At 40.6% G+C, this 19,320-nt stretch overlaps 1 protein-coding gene and 1 long non-coding RNA gene across 4 annotated transcripts in view; both read left to right on the forward strand.

The window, feature by feature from the left end:
• LOC139591225 (uncharacterized) overlaps positions 1 to 3,320 on the forward strand; it is a 39,261-nt gene extending 35,941 nt beyond the window's left edge. For all 3 annotated transcript variants that reach the window (XR_011679588.1, XR_011679587.1, XR_011679586.1), the window contains one exon: positions 2,939 to 3,320. This is a non-coding gene — a long non-coding RNA (uncharacterized lncRNA). The remainder of the gene's footprint in view (positions 1 to 2,938) is intronic.
• Positions 3,321 to 15,613: 12,293 nt separating this feature from the next.
• Positions 15,614 to 19,320, forward strand: part of LARS2 (leucyl-tRNA synthetase 2, mitochondrial) — an 82,759-nt gene continuing 79,052 nt past the window's right edge. The window contains exons 1-2 of the mRNA XM_071429621.1: positions 15,614 to 15,762; positions 18,603 to 18,853. Coding sequence (XP_071285722.1) covers positions 18,620 to 18,853 — 234 coding nt within the window. The 5' untranslated portion in view covers positions 15,614 to 15,762; positions 18,603 to 18,619. The remainder of the gene's footprint in view (positions 15,763 to 18,602; positions 18,854 to 19,320) is intronic.

The following is a 19,320-nucleotide window of genomic DNA, read 5'->3' on the forward strand; positions in this document are numbered from 1 at the left end:
CTGGATTTTATAGCTAGTAGTGGTGAAAGATGAAAGCCCAATATTGCCTATTATACTGGGGCTACAGTCAGATATTGAAAGCAAAAAAAACCCTTCAAGATGACATCTGTTGTAGCCAAAGTTCATATATTCCTTCATGAAAATTCAACTACATAAAAAAAGGACTTTGCAGTAGATGGAGGATGATTCACACTTAAATATACAGCTGAAAGCCACTCAAAATTCTCTCTTTTCTCTACTTCCTGCTGTTTTGTGAGTCCAGCAAAAGAAGAACTATGTTCAGTGATAATAAATCTCCATTTTCTCACCTTGCCCTTCAGCATTTCATCAGAGATAACACTAAAATCTGGCGCTCTTTTGACCTCACACAAATAGCATTCTGTGGCTCTCTTCTCTCTCCAGCCTGCTTTATCTTTCACTGCTCAGCAAATCTTCACACAAAACTAATGTTTAGCTGTAAAAAAAGAAGGATATGGAGGATATGCATGAACACAGAAAGTGGCAACACTGCTGCTGAATGGCCCTTTTTGGAGAAACTGGCCCCGTTACAGTGGTTAGTGAACAGCTGCTTCCCAGCTGAGATTTATCAGCTAAAGACAAGGTGATACAAAATTTAGCAAAATTTAGAGAGCTGTGAAAACCCAAGGGCTTCAATGTACGAAGGCCGTATACATTGGAAGTGCATGAGCTTGGGCATTTACACCCCAGAAAAGGATGCCTGGGTGTCTGTGAGTAGCAGTCCTGCTCCCTGCAGCTCCTACTGGGAACAATCTCTGTGCCCTGAAGGGATGATGCTAGTGAGTGCCAACTAGAAGAAGAAAGCGAAGCAGAAGGCCTGAGGCAAGTGCCCACATTGATGTCTAGCACAGTCTCCCATATCACTGAGCTGCAGAAGTAGGTTAGAAACTTGAGAGAGAGACTGTAGCATTTCTATCCAAAATAGCAAGTGCTTCCTTGGACAATTCCTGACTTACAGCTGCTGTCTACCCATTTCTCTTGGTCACTTCAGTCCCATGGTTACTTTGGCTAACATCCAAAGCCAATCCCTGTCTCTTGCTCCACCTATGCAATGCCTCAGGCTGAGGTGGAAGCTGAAAAGATACTTGGATCACAGGAGAGGGTTGGGTGCTACTGAAGTCATCACTATCTTCCCTTTCAAATGGCTGCAGCAGCAGAGTGAGGTAGGACCATCCTTACATGGACTCATGTCTTCATAAGGTGTTTCTTGGAATTTGCTGTAATTCAGAATGAAGTAATTGCAGTTTTGTGGGGGAAGATTAGCCTTCTAAGACACCAACACACCTCCAAAGCAGCCATGACTGGACTGGGTATGAACGGGTGACATATGACAGCAGATTGTAGGAATGAGATGGGGAGTATCACATTCATGTAGTTATCCTATAGAAACCATGGAAGAGAAGAACCGGGGCTGGAACCCCACAGACAGGAGAGCCAATGGAGAGAAGAAGGAACACATAAAAGACATTGCCCAGAATAATCTAAGACTAAGCTCTGTTTTGTGCAACACAAACATCTTGCTTACATTGCCAGTTGAAAGTGAAGGTTTTGTCTGCTGGAAGCCAAGAGGCACTACCAAATATATAGGGGTTTTTTTAATTATTATGCCATTCAGCTTTCATGTGCCCATGAGTTTAACATCAGGCTGTGATCCTCAGGGAGGATGCATGATGGGGGTCCTGCAAGGTTCCAGACTAGAAATATGGTGAGGGAAGCCATGCCAAATATATCACACCAAGCATGGGAAGGAAAAGGCCAGCCAGGAACCATAAAAACTACTTTGAAGTTAAGTCCAGGGGTTTTTTGTGCCTTTCTTTCACGTCACAGAATCTTCTGGCTTCTGAGGTTTTTATGATTGCTCTGATAATTGAATGATTCTCGGTGGAAATAAAAATGTTATTTACAAAAATCCTTTCCAAAAAAGTGACAATTAACTGCCAGATTTTTTTTCTACATCATACACTGTTATCACAACTACCAGAGTACTGATTAAAACCAGAGGTCACCCCTGCAGATACATGGGGGGAATCACTCCAGGTCTCTCGCAAATTGCAATTTCGCAAGCTGGCAACCCACCAAAGCACCCCAGCTCAGGTCTGGCCAATAAAAGCACAGAAGCAGCTTTTTATGTGTTTCTCTACTAAAGTTTGGTGTTAATGGAACAGAACATTCCAATAACCTTTTAAAAGGTTGGAATAACTCAATTCTTTGGGTTGGGGAGAGCCAAGCTGCAATCATCTGGTTATTGGGCAATAAGTAATAAGCAAAAGGAGTGACATAGAAGGGAGAGAGGTGGTGGTTTAAAGTGTTTTCATGTAGCAGTTGGTATAAAAAGACAGAGGAGCTGAAAGGTGGGAGGTTTAGCTTGCTGACAGGGGACAGACACCCACAAAGTTGTTGTCTCTCCCTTGCATGACCAGTCCCTGAGCCAGGCTGCACCTGCGCAGCTCCAGCACTATCATCCTGGGATGAGAGGGATATGTGGGGATGAATAATTCAGCTGCAAATTAGCTCTCCAACTGCACTGCATTTTTTTCCCTGGGTTGCTATTTTTAATTTAGATACTCCCACGTGTGTGTTTGGTGGATTAGAGGCATATGAGAAATAGAAGAAGGTGGCTGACGCAGGCAGGTAGCAGAGCCTGGGGGTGGCAGGGGTTGAACCCACACTGGCCTATAGCAGGTCCAATGTCCCCTTCCTGCTGAGGGCAGGCTCCTCTGAGCCCTACTTTCTTTGGTTTGAGCTGAAAAAGCTCAGCACTGCTTGCTTGGATTTATATCCCTGTGTTGGCATTCACAAAGAAACAATGCAGGTGCCTGTTCATTTATAGACACAGCTGTTTGTCAGGGTACCTGGGTTCAGTTTTGAGGTCTGCTACTTATCTCCTTTCCACAAACCATGTAAATCCTCTCTCTTCTAGTTCCAGATTTGTTAGTGGAGAATTGTTACCACTGTTTTCTTTGGTCTGCCTCACTTTCCTCTGGGGGAGAAACCATCGCTGCTGCCTCTTCTGCTGTAAGGTGTCATCTTCCTACTGTAATTTTTAATCACAAACACCAAAAGGAGAGAGTAATCAAAATGGTTTAAGAAGAAGTAGAAAGATTTTATCTGTAGCAGCTCAACGAGGAGATGAGGGACTGTAGGATACAATGGGGCAGAAATAGCTGCCTATTTGGGCAAAAAATTATTGTTACATGCTCATCTTCATGAAAAAACAGATTTCTGGAAGAGATTGGCTGGCATTTTGGTTTGTTCATTAGTTCCTACAGATAATAAAAACAAAGATCAATCCATAAAGAAAATCCTGTCATGTCCGAGAATCTTTCCTTTTCCCCTTCCTGTGCATACAGTGTCCAGTAGATTACTAATAATAACTGCTTTCACAAAATCTAGAGTGCTTTGGCAAATCCCTGGCTGGTAAAGGCGTTCATGTCTTCCTGTGGACTCAAGGTAACTGATGTTTAGAATAGATCACTCCTTGTTAGGTTATACAGAGTCTCAACTCTTCAGCTGTAAATCACTGGAATCACTGGATATGGGGAATTTCTTAAAAATTAGATAAGAGGGAAGTATTTGAAAACCAAAAATTAATTAACTATTGTGAGATTATTCCAGAGATTACTGCAAGGGTTGTGGAAAGTGTCCATGCTTTCAAGGCATGATGCACTGTTCTACCCCTTCTCAGTATCTAAATAAAGGTCTAATTTATAAAAAGCCCTTTACTACATAGTTGATTCTTGATCTTTGAGATCAAGAAAACTCTAGACTATTGCTTAATTAGATAATTAGACAATTCTTTGTCAGCAAAATCAGATACTGCACCCAGATTGTAGGGGGGCAGGATAGCAAAACAGAAAATGTAGTGATGCAGTAGTGATGAAGAAGCCAACATCTTTCACCACAGAAATTTCATTACTAATGGTTCACCAAGCCTGGTGGTCAGTTTTAGCCATGTGATATCCAGAAGACTGGGACAAAAAGCATTCTCAGTTACACTCTGTTCAGAAAGTAGGTAATTAGCTAAACAGCTGGATGTCTAATGAGTTCCATTTATCACGCACCTTTGGCCTCCTGACTTCTGGGAGAAAAAGCACCAACAAGTACACACCACATGGTGGCTTCTCACACCAACATTTTACAAAGAGTATCTACAATTTTACAACACAAAACAGCATGACAGACAAAGTTTTCTCTTTCTTTCCCAAAACACTAATTTAATTTCCAAAAACTACACTTGCCTGCAGCCTCCAAACAGCAAGTCTACATTGAAACAGAACATTGAAACAGAATCTGGCTCGAGATTTGGAACCCTTGGAGGCATTAAGGCAGCAATTAATTGCTTTATATCATTAGAAAGTCAAGACTATCTACTTTCCCAGGGAATATAAAGCATTCTGTTTGCAACTGGTACTTCACAAGACACTGAGCCAAAGCTCTACCCCAGTGAATTTTGCATATGAACTACAGACCATTTTAGACTTTCTGAATTATTATAAAAAAATTGATTATTTTCTTTTCTCTAACGGCACATCTAAAGGCAGATTTTTATCTACCTAATTCTCCATCAAGTCTTCCAGATTTTTGGGAAGTTATTGGCATGTAAAATTTGCTTTTCAGTTGTTCTTCTCCAGTTTTGTTGAAGCCCAGATCAATAGAGAGACATCCATTATCCAACTTCCAACCTGTGAATAAGCTGTAGTACACTCACTTGGTAGACTCCTACCAGGACAGCATGCTGTCAGGCACACCACGTCCTGCAGTGCTGAAACTGCTGCTGAATGATTGTCCACAGTGTCCTGTGGGAAGTGCCCTGTGTTGGATTAACACCTCAACCTCCAGCAGGCAAGTACAGGTTTGAGTTTAAACCCCTGGTTTAGGACAGAAATGAGAAGTACTTCAATGGAAGCCTGAAAGGAGTAAGAAGTATTCCTTAATTCTTCTGTCACTCTTTATACAAACCATGGGCTGTTTTCAATCTAGATACAGCAAAACACTCCTATAAAGAACAGGCACTAAATATCTTGGACAGGTCTTAAGAAATCTTAGCATTATGTTCATGTAAAAGCAATGCTAATGTGGGCTGGTGATCCTAGTTGTCAAGCTACCTTTTAATCTTAACTCCTCTAGTGGGCTTTTGCATGTTAAAGAGTAGAAAACAATAGTTAAATTAACATAAGGTTAACAGTGTAAGTATTTGGTTTGCAAAACATATGTAAAAATGGCAAACATTACATGCTCTGCTTAGACTTGGGAATGTTAACAAGAAAAAAATACATCCAAAAAACCTTTAGAAATAAGAATCAAAAGTAGGAATCTGACTGTATGAATAATAGACAGAGTACCTGAATGTTCTTTTGGTATTTGTTCACTTCATGCAGTGTTTTTCACAAGCTCAAGCTGAACAAAAAAACAACAGCAACAAAAAGGTGGAATGCAGCTACTGAAGCAACCCTGTACCTCTCATGAAGGACACAATGACAGGAAACACAAACAGGCAACCACAGCATCCCTCTGTGTCTGCATAACTAGAAGTGAAAATTTCCTTGCATTCCAGAATAAAACTTGGCATGGTTGAGTTTATTTATGGCAATGGAATCTTTAATGAGCCATACTCTCCAAAGACACACTCTCAACCATTAAAAGTTGCACTCATTTAAAAAGTCTTATATTGTTGAAATAGAACTGCTTAACATTTAAAATATATTTTCTAATTTTAGCTATATCATACAAATCTCAAACATCTTCTATTAAGAAGCAATATACTCTCCATTTTCTTATTCAGGTTTTGTGACATCTTTTCCTATAATTTCAGCTACAAAGAGAAAATGAGTGACAGGTTTCATAATATCAAATTCTGAAAAGGAGGTGTTAATTGGTATTTAAGAATTGCAGTCCAGAGGATTCAAAAGTCCTATTCGTTATCTACTCATTTAGAAGCAAGAGGATTTCTATCTAGCATCAGTGGATTTGAATAGCATATGCATCATATCTATCAACAAAGACCGCTCTATATAATGGACATAATATCTGTGTAGTTTACATGGCATTAAATATATCTGTTGATAGTCACCTACTAAATTAATAAAAAATATTTTAGAAAGAAAAAGTAGAAAGAAAAAAGTTAAATCATAGTAGATGATCATTAGGAAAGATTGCCAACATCAAACAGCATCCACAATGCTTTACCAATCCTGTTTCTCTTCCTTTCCAAAGGAAATTAAATTAAAAATTCCTTTAACTGGACTCCAAGATGCAAATAGTGCTAATGAAGAACATAAGTATCTGCAATTGCATGAGATAGCAGGGGATCATAATTACATCATAACTATCCCAGGTGTAATACTTGCAATATCCTAAAGCAGCAACACTCTCTGCTGGACTGTGAGCAAGCAGACCCCATGTGCATCATCCCTGACATAGTGGTTTGCTGGGTCCAGCATCTAGTTACTCTTGTGCTGATCCTGCTTGGGTTCCTGCAGCTCAATAGCCTTCACCATTCCCAGATCAGCAGCCAGGTTGGGACAAAACATGACACTCAATGTTTCGTGAAATTTCTCATGCTCACTTCTCGTGCACTGTTGGCTTTTCTGCCTGTCCATGCATCATGAGAAGCAGCAGATTGATAAAAGAACATAAAATATTAATTTAAAAGCGCCATGATATCCTGCAGCTTTCACATCTTCACAATAGTCCATGATGGCCAGAGGGCACAAGTGAGTGAGGCTGACAAAAGCTACCCTTAGGGGAGGCCAGCTCCCTTCTTGATCTCTTTCTGTAGCCAACGGAAAGAGCAGGATCTGACTTAGGTACACTGAGTTGACACTGCATGAACTTCTTCCCTTTGTGTAAAGCCCTCCTCGGCTAAAACATGCCCTGGTGAAAACTGACCCCAGCCTCATGTCCAGAGTGGGCTCCACAGGGCCCAAGGCGGGATTCCCACACCTGGCTCCTCACTGGCCTGGGACAGAGACACACACAATTTGGCTACCTTAGGTATAAAAAGGGCACAGTGTCCTAGCACAAGAAAACAGTTTATACCCTGAAGCACTACCTCTTTATTACCCTAACTGCAAGGAGGTAGCATGGCTAGATTGTAACAAATGGTAAAACGGAACAGCATTGAGTCACCACCCATAACCATCATTCTCGGGCTTATCTCATTCTTGAGTAAACAAGTTATTTTCTTTCATCAATAAAGTATGAATCAAGGTATATCCTGTGCTGAAATTGCATGTCCTTTGCTTGAATTTTTTTTTGAAACAGGAAGGCATGGAACATCCCCTCCTGCCTGTCTCTAGCAAGTAATTTCAATGGGAGTAAGAAACGCTGAGTGAGTTTATCCGGTACATCTGGTATTCCTGCAAGCCATGCTGGCAGTTTTGCTGAAAAATGTGCAGAAGAACCTTCCTCCTGTTGGAATGTAAATCTTCATTTTTATAAAAGCATAACGAGTTTTGAAGGGGTAGCAGAAAGTGATTTACAGAAATGCCAACTTTGCGTTACATATCAATGAGACATTCAGGATTCCCACCGTACTGCAGGATGGATAGCATGGCTGTATCTGCCTTACTTTGTGATTCCAAGCTAAATCCTAGCAAGCAAGGCTCCCATTTAAATGTTATTTCCCAAAGTAATTTACAATTTTTCCAGGGAAATAGGGACTTGGGTGACCGATTATAGTATTTGCAGAGGTCACCTGCATTACCAAACCTAGACCAGGCCCTGGCTGTCCACAGAGATTGTGCTGTTAATGGGCTGAAATTTTGTCCTAAAGCTTGCTAGAGTTATCGACAGAGGAAGCTGTTTCCAGCTGTAGTCCTCCAGAAGGTTAGAGGACTTCTGTGATCCAATAACAAGAGCCTGCTCTTACTATCCACCCTAAATGTGATGTGGTTACTTGTGGGTTTTTTTATTTTCTTTAAATAGGAGAAAATACTATGGTACTAGGCTAACCAATGTATTCTTAGAAAGAATTCAGTATCTTATCATAACCTTTATTTTTTAGACTAAGCAGCACTTCATGCCATCTCTCATATGACATGCTTTATGCTACCTCTGCACTTGTTGTAGATTAATTAATCTTTTTCAGAGAAATGTAGCAGCAGCTGTGTTGCAGATGTGCATTCACCCATGCCTTCTACAATGGAGCTTTCACTTTCTGCTGGAAATACTTTGTCTGTTGTATGCTATGGCCACAAACACCTTCTTCATGGGTTCATCCCGTGGTCAATTCACAGTCACAGCCATGCAGTCCTCTCCATCTGAGTCATCTCTTGTCTCCCTTAGACAAATTCCTCATTAAGCCTGAAGTGTACACACTGAAATTCTGTTCTAATCAAACATATCTTCCACTTATCTGTCAGAGTCAGAAAGCTTTTAATAAATGATAAGTCTTACATGTTAGCTATGCCCCTTCATCTTCAGATTTCAAGAGCCTGCAGACTTCATATGCTAATGCACTTCATGAAAATATTGCCAGCACTGGTCCTAAAATTGACCCTTGAGAAACTCATTGTAACTTGTTTCTTCACTAATTTCTTTCTCTTCCTCTGCCATTTCTCATTGGTCAGTTCTTTCCCACCTTTCATATCATCTGTTAAATGCTGTCTTCTTCTGCTCCATTAGTATTTTCCAATATAGGGGTGTATCAACCACTTTGCTAAGGTACAAATGAGATTTGCCACATTTTTTATTTTGGAAAATCCATTATCTTATTTAGGGGAAGCTATCAGGTTATTCTGGCACCATGTCCGACTTGTAAACCCAGGCTCCTTTCATTTTGTTTTATGCTTAACTAGAAAGAAACATGTAGTCATTCTTTCTCCATTGGTCATTTTACCATGTGTAGTAGAAATACAGAAGAAAGTTGAGGGAGATCACATCCACTTCCATCTGGGGCGTGTTGATAAGCTTATAGATAGAAAACAGTAGTATATATATGTGTATGTGTTTATGAGTGTTTATGTTACATATACACATGGGCAACACATACACATGCATGTAAATATTTGTACACAACCATTTCCAAGCTGCACTGAGCTTTTTAAGGAAATACAACCATTTTCACTTGTCTATACAATAAGGATTAATTAATACTCATTAATTTTAAGACTTGCAGATATTTTCCTCCTTTTCCACTTCTGGGGCCAGCTGACAGCCACTGAGACAAGCCCAGTGTGCAGGATGGTTTTACCCAGCACTCAAACCGTTTCCTGCTGATATCATTACAAAGTTCAAGTGCAATCTAGATGTTGGATAATTGCAATGATGAAGTTGGTCCATTAGTATAAAAAGCTGTTTTAACAGTCACAGTGAACAGAAAACGTCCATTTGCCATCTATTTTAAATATGAGGGCCTGGTTCCTAATGAAAGTAATGTCAACATATGGCAAGTGTTTCATTAACAAGTGCCTGTCTTGTTATTCCTTCTTGTCTGACATGGTAGCACACAGTTATGTAATACAAAAAGTTATTGTGAGAGGAGGTGGAGGAAGAGAAGTGCAGTGCCATTCTGTAAGGTGGCTGTCCAGATGGATCATCCTCTCCCCCACACATAAAGGAAACGTAGAGGATGTGTAGAGGATATGTACCACAGCAATGCCTTCGCTAAGGTCTTTGAGCAGCTGGAATCACCTGCCTCTAGGCATAGAACTAACTTACCATCTGCAATGACACACTTCAAGAAAGACAGAAGAATGAAAAGCCAGGTTTCCAAAACTTGCATTCCTAGCTGTAACAAGGAGACATAATATTCCCAGATGCCCCTGAATTGTAGATAGTTTAATCACAATATGGCGTCACAGAGCCCACCAGCTGACAAGGACTGAGCTCTTACATCCTGTAAATAACCGTAAATTCAAAGTTTTAAACAGTATTACAAAAAATTTATTTTGAGATGAAAAGCAAGAAATGTGTAGCTTTGAAAGCTGCAAAGGGGTAGTTTTGCTTGCCACTGCATATAACTAGTTCCAACCAACAGCAAAAATGTTCATTAGGAGATGGCCAAGATGAAAATACAGTACCAATTAGTTTGTTTGAAAACCGAGCTGTTGATGAAAGGCAAAAAAGTAAAGGTGCATTGATTCTGATAACTTCTCCCCAGCCACATGCACACACCTACTCACACACTTTTAGTCTGAATCAGTAAGAAGCTGCTGACTGCCACTGATCTAATGCCTTCATGTGGAGCATGGAGGATGTGTGTTTTGGGTTAAATGCACCCTTCTGTAAATAACACAATACAAGTGCTGCATAAGAGTCCCTCACAATAAGGCTTACCTAGGTCTTAAAAATTAGTCAGCCCCATGTCCCAGCTCCAGGCTCAGCATACCAACATCAGCCTGCTAAAACAATGCTGGTAAATATGATTTCACTGAGCCTGGATCTTGCATGTTTTCAAAATTCTTCCATAACATTCAGTGTTTTTATGAGTGGCATGGGGACAGGCACAGATATTTTCCAACCAGACAGGAACATCCTGGTCAGCAGGCACTGGATGGGGCAGGCAGGTTTCTGACTTCTTACACAGCTGATCTCTTTGTCCACTGATGATTTGTGTGAGTTCTTCTTCATTTTGACAAACCAAAGAATGACAAATCTTGTGCTGGTTTGGATGACAAGAACCCACTCTGTCATCAAGGCCAGTCTCCAGCTAAAGTGGGCATCAAACAGTAATACTTATAATACAAGTAATACCTGTTATGAGTTACCAAAACTCATTTACTCACAATTTAAAGGCTAAGCTCCACACCTAGTAATGTGACCAGTCTTGCCCAAATCCATTCCTTTCTATCCCAAAAGTATAACTGCTTTTTCTACCTCTTTTTCTACCTCTTATTCTTTCACTACCACAACACTGGTGTGCTTTTAAAATAAAATCCACTGCAAAAGTGAAGCTACTCCTGATTCTTCTGGTCTCACTCAAAATTCTTTCCTTTGAGATATGGGCTCAGATAGTAGATAGAGTTTGAAAGGATTTTTCTTAAATTTAGTGTATGACTTTCTTGCTTTTGTATATTCTCAAGTGATACTCTTCACACCCCTGCAATCCAATCACCTGCATTTTTTATCCAACATTGTGTTTTAAAGCAAAACCACTGAATATGCGTATATGTAAACAACAGCAAAACGAAACTCAGTAGCAAAAGCCACATTCAAGGAGTTGGATGGAAAAAAATAACCAAACAAATTCTTTAAGTACATGAAATGGGGCTGGGATTTGAAGTAGGCGATAAAAATCATTTTGTATTTGAAAGGCTGGGTTTTAATCCTCTTTTTGTAAGAGGCTGAAAAAAATACTAGTCATGTTGTTGATGTAGGAGCAAAAAAACAATGCCAGGAAGCACAAACATCAATTCTGGTAACTATCAGCCAAAGCAAAATTATACTTGTACGGAAATCTGGGAACCATGTCTATTTAAGTGACAGACAACTGGGGCACTTCTGCACATTTCCCATACAGGAACTAATGAATTACCTATTTACCCAATCAGCTCCAGGCTTTATGTGGACTAACAAAAATGCTAACAAACACATTAGTGCAGAGTCTAAAAAAAGAAATCAGGGAACCATCAGACTGATGGAAAATAGCTTATGATTATTAAAGCAAATACAAATATTTCTATATCAATTATTTCCCATAATGAAATGAGACTGAGAAAACAGACTAGGTTAGGAAGCAAAACTCCAGTTGGGGAAGGTGGGGATCATGGGAGAGTGGGTTAGGTATCCTGCTTGGAAAATTCTGAATCTTTTAAGGGCTTGTGTCCCTGCTTGCTCTCTGCACTCTGCATGGGTTTTGGCCCAATAAGGAGAGACAGGTGAGTGGGTGGTGTCTCCAACTCTTCCCTGGGCAATCAAGGCATTGTTGGGTTTCATTTTCACTCATATGGTGTGCTGTGCAGCTCACAGCTCTGATTCATTATTACTACAGGATTTTGCTCAGGAAGCTGAGAGGTTCCCACTTCCAAAGGGATGGGACCTGATGTAGAGCAGCTGGCCATCCTCGCTTGCAAATTAAAACCTCTTTACTTTGTGTGTGTTGTGCTCTTCCCCTCAACTGGGGAAAACACCATAGAGCTTAGAGCGAGAAAAATTAGTAAAATAACGAGAGGTTTATTTTATGTTGTCTTGAAAACATTTTGAAATTCTAATTACTGCCTCAAATTTAGAACTATAATTTTTAAAATACATTTCAATCCTGGACTATTGAAGTATCTAACATTAAACATATTGACCTATATTTCTCATCCACTGCCATCAAGATTATAGCTGATTCAGTAGTTAGACCTTTGTCTTATCTTTTTAATCCATTCATTTCACTAAAACATTGCTTTCTCATCCTGACAATCTACTTATGTATTTGATTTGCTCGAAGCTGAGGATAATCTGTTTAGATTATTACTAAATTCATCACAATCTTAAATGTTTCCTAGAAAGTTAGATGTATGCTATACACAAAAGTAGACCTGCCACCCCTGAGGAGCACTCACTTAGGTTTGGGCCCATGTGGAGCCTCCAGCTCTTCTCTGTTTACCATATTAACCAACAGCCAAACTGGGCTTGGTTGAACTCAAATCTATCCTGGGATTCTGATGATATGGCAAGTATTTTACCAAGTCTTGGCTACAGTGCCATTTTGCACTATTTTTAAAAAAATTAACTGGAGAAAAATAAAAACCAAAATCATATAATATTCTTATTTTCTTCTGGAAGGACTTTAGTGGTATGACTTTTATTAGCTGCTAACAATAACAAGTCAAGGTTTGAATTGGGTGTTACTTAGAACATGTAAAAGGTGACTTCTGTCAAGATACTACTGGAGACTTACTCTGAGAATATACTGAAATTTTAATTTGTGTCACTTTCTGTTGATCTTATTGGAGGTTATTGTGCAATCTGGATTCTAATAGTGAGGAAGGCAGCCAATATCAAACAAACCTAGAAAAGGTATAAGATTTTCCGTAAACAGAAACTAAAATTAAGTGAGAAAAACCAAGACCAACCAGAAACATTCTGAGAAGGAAAGAAGTACAAAGGTATTCTTCAAGGTATAATAATCCATGAAGGCCAAAACCAATCCAGACATACTCTGTTGGACTTTTTTATTTCCTTATTGATGGTAGGAAGCACTGACTGTTTGGCAGCATCATTTCAAAAACACTGTCAAGACCCCATGTCAGCAATGCCAAGAAATGGCAATGAATAATTGTCCTGGGGTGTCAAGAGGACAGCCAAATGCACACAAAAGCTCCAAAATCTTATACTGATTTTTTTTCTGTGGTCTCACCCAGTCTGCTAACCTCTCTGAGATACTTTTCATCCATTCACTCAGACATGAATCAGAAGAGTGCAGGGGTTAAGGGCAGTGTGAGGGGAAATCATCCTGTAAGTTGAAAACATGTCCCAGCTGGTCATGAGCTGTCATTTATCCTGGGGAAGGGACTCAGGCAGGGACTGCACTGTCTGTCCCCACACAAAACAAAATGCTTCATCCTCCCTCAGTCCAGGAGCTCACACAGCAGCTCAGGGAGAAATTTGGGATGGAAGTCCTGTTAAAGCCAGATTGCCATCACCTGCTGACAGGGAGATCAACTGGAAAGCAAAATGAAATCATGCACAGAGTCATGGGGAAACTGTACTAGTTTATCAGCAGGGTAACCATCAGAGCTGCTCTCTGTTCATTTTTGTGGTGAAAAGGTTATAATTTAAGCACATTTGACAGGTACACACAACCAAGTGGAAAGCTTTTATTCAGTAAATACTTATTTTTAGTCATATAAGAAGGTTGACTTTACTGTAGGCATTGCACTGCATAAACAGTGTCTGTTTAAACTGTGTTGGAGACACAACAGTGAAGAAAAAGGTCTAAAAATGAAAAGAATCAACAGTTGCCAGCAGCAAAAGGGCATAAACATGGGGGGGGAAAATGTATAATTATTATTTCTTGTTCCTTGGAGGCTACTACGAGTTACTTGCAGTAATTAAAACCAAGTTTGAAGTCCACAGTGTTGAAAACAGGATGAGATGTTGCTTTCCAGGCAGAGGTAGAATTAATTATGCTGTGCTAGATTGCCTTTATTGACTTGTGCCATGTTGTCTGGGATGACCCTGTTGGAGCAGGGAGGTTAGATGACAGCCAGGGGCACACTGCACTAGAGCTGAGCTCATTCAAACACATGGAATTTCAGGACAAGAAGGAGAACTCTAGTGCCTTTCCTGCTCCCAGGTACCTATTTTGTGATCTGTATTTCTGTGACTTCTGCTTTTTACCCTGACTAGTCAAAAAGACATCACCAAAAAAATCCCCAAACCATTGCCTTTATTTCAGAATCTGCAAAAAAAAAAAAAAAAAAAAAATCCCCAAACAAATAAACAAACAAAAAACCCCAAAAGGTAAGTAAAATTATTGAAATTACTGAAATCTAGCCCTAACCTATACAGTCACTTTACAGCGCATCTCTGTATGCTATAGGGGCCAGGAAAACTAACCACACAGAACAGGTCAGGTTGGAGGGACCACAGCTGGTCGTCTGGTCCAACCTCCCTGCTCAAGCAGGATCATCCTAGAGCATACAGTACAGGATTGTGTCCAGATGGTTCTCGAATATCTCAAATGAGGGAGACTCCACAACCTCTCTGGGCAATCTGTTCCAGTGCACGGTCACTGCACAGCAAAGAAGTTCTTCCTCATGTTCAGCTGGAACTTCCTGGGCAGCAGCTTCTGCCTGTATCTGTTGTCTCATGTCACACTGCTTGGCACCACCGAGAAGAGCCTGGAAACATCCTCTCGGCACCCCTGCTTTAGATATTTATAAATGTGAAAAATGCGTATTTTATGATTGGCTTTTCGCAAATATTAAAATGAATATTATATGTGTTGGTTTAGAAAGTAATGCTGTATTAATTCTCTTAAGCAGCATGTTAAATATTGTTTTAAGTTATAAAAAATGTTAAAATAGAAACTATGCTATGTAGGATATTTTTTTAAAGAAAGGACTTGCAGCGAAATAGCAGCCACAGGACACCTAAATCTTTCACAGAAAAAGAATTTATTGCCCTCTCATCAGAAGAAATGAACTTCTTCCCTCCTCGAAGGCGCTGTTGGATTCAGAGGAAGAAGTTGACAATGACCAGACAGAATCCTGTCTTTGAATGGAATTTATGCATCATGTATGAAGTGTATGAATATGCAACAGGCTGTTGCTTTTAAGGGTTAATCCTTTGTTAACGGGTGTCCTTTTTCGGGCTCGTGCTGCCCAGAGAAAGTTACGTCCGTAACTCTTTGATTCTATTGTCTCATGTTGTCCTAATTCAAATTGTCCAAATTATTATTACTCTAATTGTATTACTATTTTTATAACCATTTTATTACTATTAAACTTTTAAAATTTAAACAAACAAACAAACAAAATAAAAAACCAAACAAGTGATTGGCGTTTTTCACAATAAACATTAATGAGGGCCCCTCTCCTCTAAAGGCCGAGCAGGCTCTGTGCATTTTCTACAGAGCTGAATCCCGCTTAATTTTTTTTTTTTTTAATCATTATTTTTGTTATTTACTCTTGCTCTAGCTTTCCACGTTACGTCCGGGAAAGGAGGAAACTCTCCCCGCTGCCTCCCCGCGCGGAGCTCCCGCCCCGTCGGGCGGTGCCAAGGGCGGAGGCGGCGCCTCGCTCCGACACCGACACGCCAAGATGGCGGCGCCCGCGGCCCGCCGGGGGAGCTGAGGGAGGGCGCGTGCAGGTAACGGTCCCCCCGCCCGGCCCCGCCTCACGGCCCCCGCCCGCCGGAGCCGCGCTAATCCCGCCGCCCGCGGCTTCCCAAAGCCTCCTCCTATGGGCTCCTTGCCCGCGCCCAGCCGGCTCTCCCGGCGGTCCTGTGCCCACGGAGTTCCCCCCTCCTCCAGCCTCCCTCTGTCACCGCTCCCCCATTCGCTCTGTCCCGCCTGCTCCCCGTGCAAGCTTCTCCGGCGGCGGGACACGCCCCCATTCCCCCGGGGCTGAGTGAAATGTGCTAGGCCTCGTTTGTCAGTTTCCAGGACTTTAATTCAGTCTCCCGCCTGTTTACTGCATCTTTCCAAATGTTTTCTGTGTCAGGGAGGTTTACATTGGGTATTAGGAAAAGGTTCTTCCCCCAGAGGGTGGTTGGGCGCTGAACAGGCTCCCTAGGGAAGTGATCACGGCACCAAGCCTGACAGAGCTCAAGAAGGGCTTGCCAATGCTCCTGAGCACATGGTGTGACTCTTGGGGATGGTCCTGTGCAGGGCCAGCAGTTGGAGTCAGGGATCCTTCTGCATCCCTTGTAGCTCAGGACATTCTGTGATTTATTTCTCTATCAGACCAGCCCCTTCCTCCTTGCTTGGCACACCTGCCTGAATAAGACGTTTTAGGCTTCTAACCTGCTCCTTGAAAGACTCATACAGCACTGGGCTGGAGTGACCTTAAGCGGGGCAGGGAGAGGCACACTCGACCTAGTCCCATGCACACAAGCCTGGAAAGGAAAAACAGCTTAGTGCTGTGTCTTTTGGATTTGATTATCCTCTGTGCCATGCATCCTGGCTTGCCCCAGCACATGGCTGGCTGACCATTGCATCTTGTGCATGATGGTACCTGGGAGCAGCAAGGACACTGCAGTTCTTTTTCTCATCCTGAAATTCCATGTGTTTGAATGAGCATAGTGCTCGTGCTGTGTGCCCTTGGCTGTAGCTGTTTCCTCACTCCCACACACTGCTCTGACCCCTGCTTGGGTGACCTGTAAGGCCTGAGGTCACCCAAATGTGCCCTCTCAGGCATTACATTGGCTGGTGGGCTTCCTTGAGCTGTGCACAGGCATGGGGTCTGTGTTCTTTCTGTCTCAGAATCACAGAATCAATTAAGTTGGAAAAGACCTCTGAGATCATGGAGTCCAAGCCATGACCAAATACCACCCTGTCAACCATACCTTGGCACTGAGTGTCATGTCCAGTCTTTCCTTAAACACCTCCAGGGATGGTGATTCCACCACCCCCTGGGAAGCCCATTCCAATACCTAATCACCCCTTCTGGGAAGAAATTCTTCCCAACAACCAGCATAAACCTCCCCATGTGCAGCTTGAGACAGTGTCCTCTCATCCACTAGTCTCCCTTCATGTGGAGCTCCTGGGCTGTAAAATACTTGCTTTGTAAACCAGCAGTGCTGAAATTGGCTTGCATAAGGAAGCACTCCTTTCTGTTGCAAAATAAATCAATAGAAATAAGACATAAGTAATTAGGAAACAATTAGTAAAAGTAAGCAAAAAACTTTGAAGTACTGAAATGCTAATTTTGAGATGAGTGTGATGTTATGGAGGGGGGGAAGTTGGAGTCTCCTGAATGACTCATCTGCGCCTGAACTGGGAATCCTGAGTACAGTCCTGGATTTGTTTTTATTACAAATGAGAGAGATTATGGAGGGTAGCAATAAGAAATCCAAAGCACTGATGTGACATCAGTGAAAAAGTGTTTATAAGACCCTGCTTGATAAGTAAGGGAGAAAAGGAGCAATTCTATGGACAGGTAATGAGACAGGCATTGTGGGTTTGTGTGTGCATGTATGGTGAATGTTAAAGGAAGCATAACTCCCACTAGCTTGCTGGAGATCTAATTTAGGTGCTATAGCAATTATTTCTACTGATAATGTTTCTACCTTATGGGAAATACATAAGTAAAATCTTTTCTTATACAGAGTTTTTCTACACTGAGATTTTACTGATGTAATTCTGCAAGGAAAATTCTAAACTGACTGAAACAGCTAGTTTGGTACAAATGTATTGGGCAAAATTAAAAAAAACAAAACACCACCAAAGCACCAAAACCAGCCATAGAGGATAGAAAATACTGATGTAAAAATGCCATTAAAAAAAAAAAAGGCAGTCAAGATGAGGAGGAAATCTCAGAGTAGAGGTTTTTTTAATGCCATATTTCCTACTGTAGGAAGTAAAATCACCAAATATCTTGTTGAGACTGATCCCAAATATGGGAGCTGTTAGATCTTTCTCCCATCTGAGTAGCTTTAGAAGACTCTCTCTGAAGCATTTGAGGAGTTAACCAGTTTTTTAGTTGAAAAAGAAAGCCTTAGCAAAATAGTTGGTTTAGAATATCTGGTTGAAATCTACTAATTATAGTCATCCTCCCCCATCTCTTTTCAGTGATGACAAATTCAGTATTTTTACAGTATAATTTCATCCAACTTCCTTTTCTCTCTGTTTCATTCTGAATTTTTACACCCTGTTAGCCATCTTCTATTCAGGCAGTGGAGCTTCTGGAACCTTCAATTGACTGATTATGCCTTTATGGGAGACTGAATGCAAGAGTTTTATTTTATTAGATAAGACATCTAACACAATGGTTTTGTTCTGTGTGAAGCCACAGTTAGTTCTCTTGACTAAAAAATACATACTTTTATAATTCAGACATGGAAATAAAATGCAAGTTCCATGAAAAGCAGCTGAGTTGTCTAAGTCAAGCTAAAATAATTTAATAGCTACCATTTTTCAGTATAATCATAATAATCATTGAGCCCTTGTTATGTATTGTGGCATGAAATACATATTTTTGTCTTTTCAGGTACCATAACCTTAAGAATGCAGTCGGTTTATCAAAGAGTTGGCCTGTGTTCCTCCTGTTTGAAGAGACAACTAAATGGTTTCCTGGGATTAATTAAATGGCAGACAAGACTGGTTCCTGCTTGTGTGAGAACGATTTATAGTGAGACGGGCAAATGGGAAAAAAACTATGGGTTGGAGACAAGGAAACGAGTTGAAAATTGGTGGTTCCCAAGAATAAAGGAGCAGTTCTGCAGAATTTCAGAAACTGATGTAAGCATGATGAGAAATGTGGAGATTACATGTTTATATTTCTGTTTTCTTAGAATGAAATTAATTGAAACTTACTTAGTACAGCTGGCTTTTAATGATTAGATGTGCATTACATTTCAGGGGAAAATACTTTCATGTAGATTATTAAAAAACATTAATGAAATAAGTAAACAAAAATAATTTTTAAAATCCTGAGGAAAAATACAATAATAGGCAAAGTATAAACTTGTACATTTAGGAAGGGTTTAAGTAATCAATTCTTTCTTTGCATATTATATGATATTTGGACTTAATTATTTAAAGTATTAAAAGAAACATCTAATCGTAACTTTTGTAAACAATTTTCTCAAGGTTCTGTTCCCTACTTTATGACACATCTATCACAATACACGCTGTGACTCACTAAAATCTGTGCTAAAGGAAAAAAATTTTTTAATATTTTCTGGTTTACAGTCTCATAGGAATAG

This window comes from Agelaius tricolor, unplaced genomic scaffold (assembly GCF_023055355.1).
Source record: "Agelaius tricolor isolate 1412-34295 unplaced genomic scaffold, bAgeTri1.0.p SCAF_6, whole genome shotgun sequence".
Classification (NCBI taxonomy): Eukaryota; Metazoa; Chordata; class Aves; order Passeriformes; family Icteridae; genus Agelaius; species Agelaius tricolor.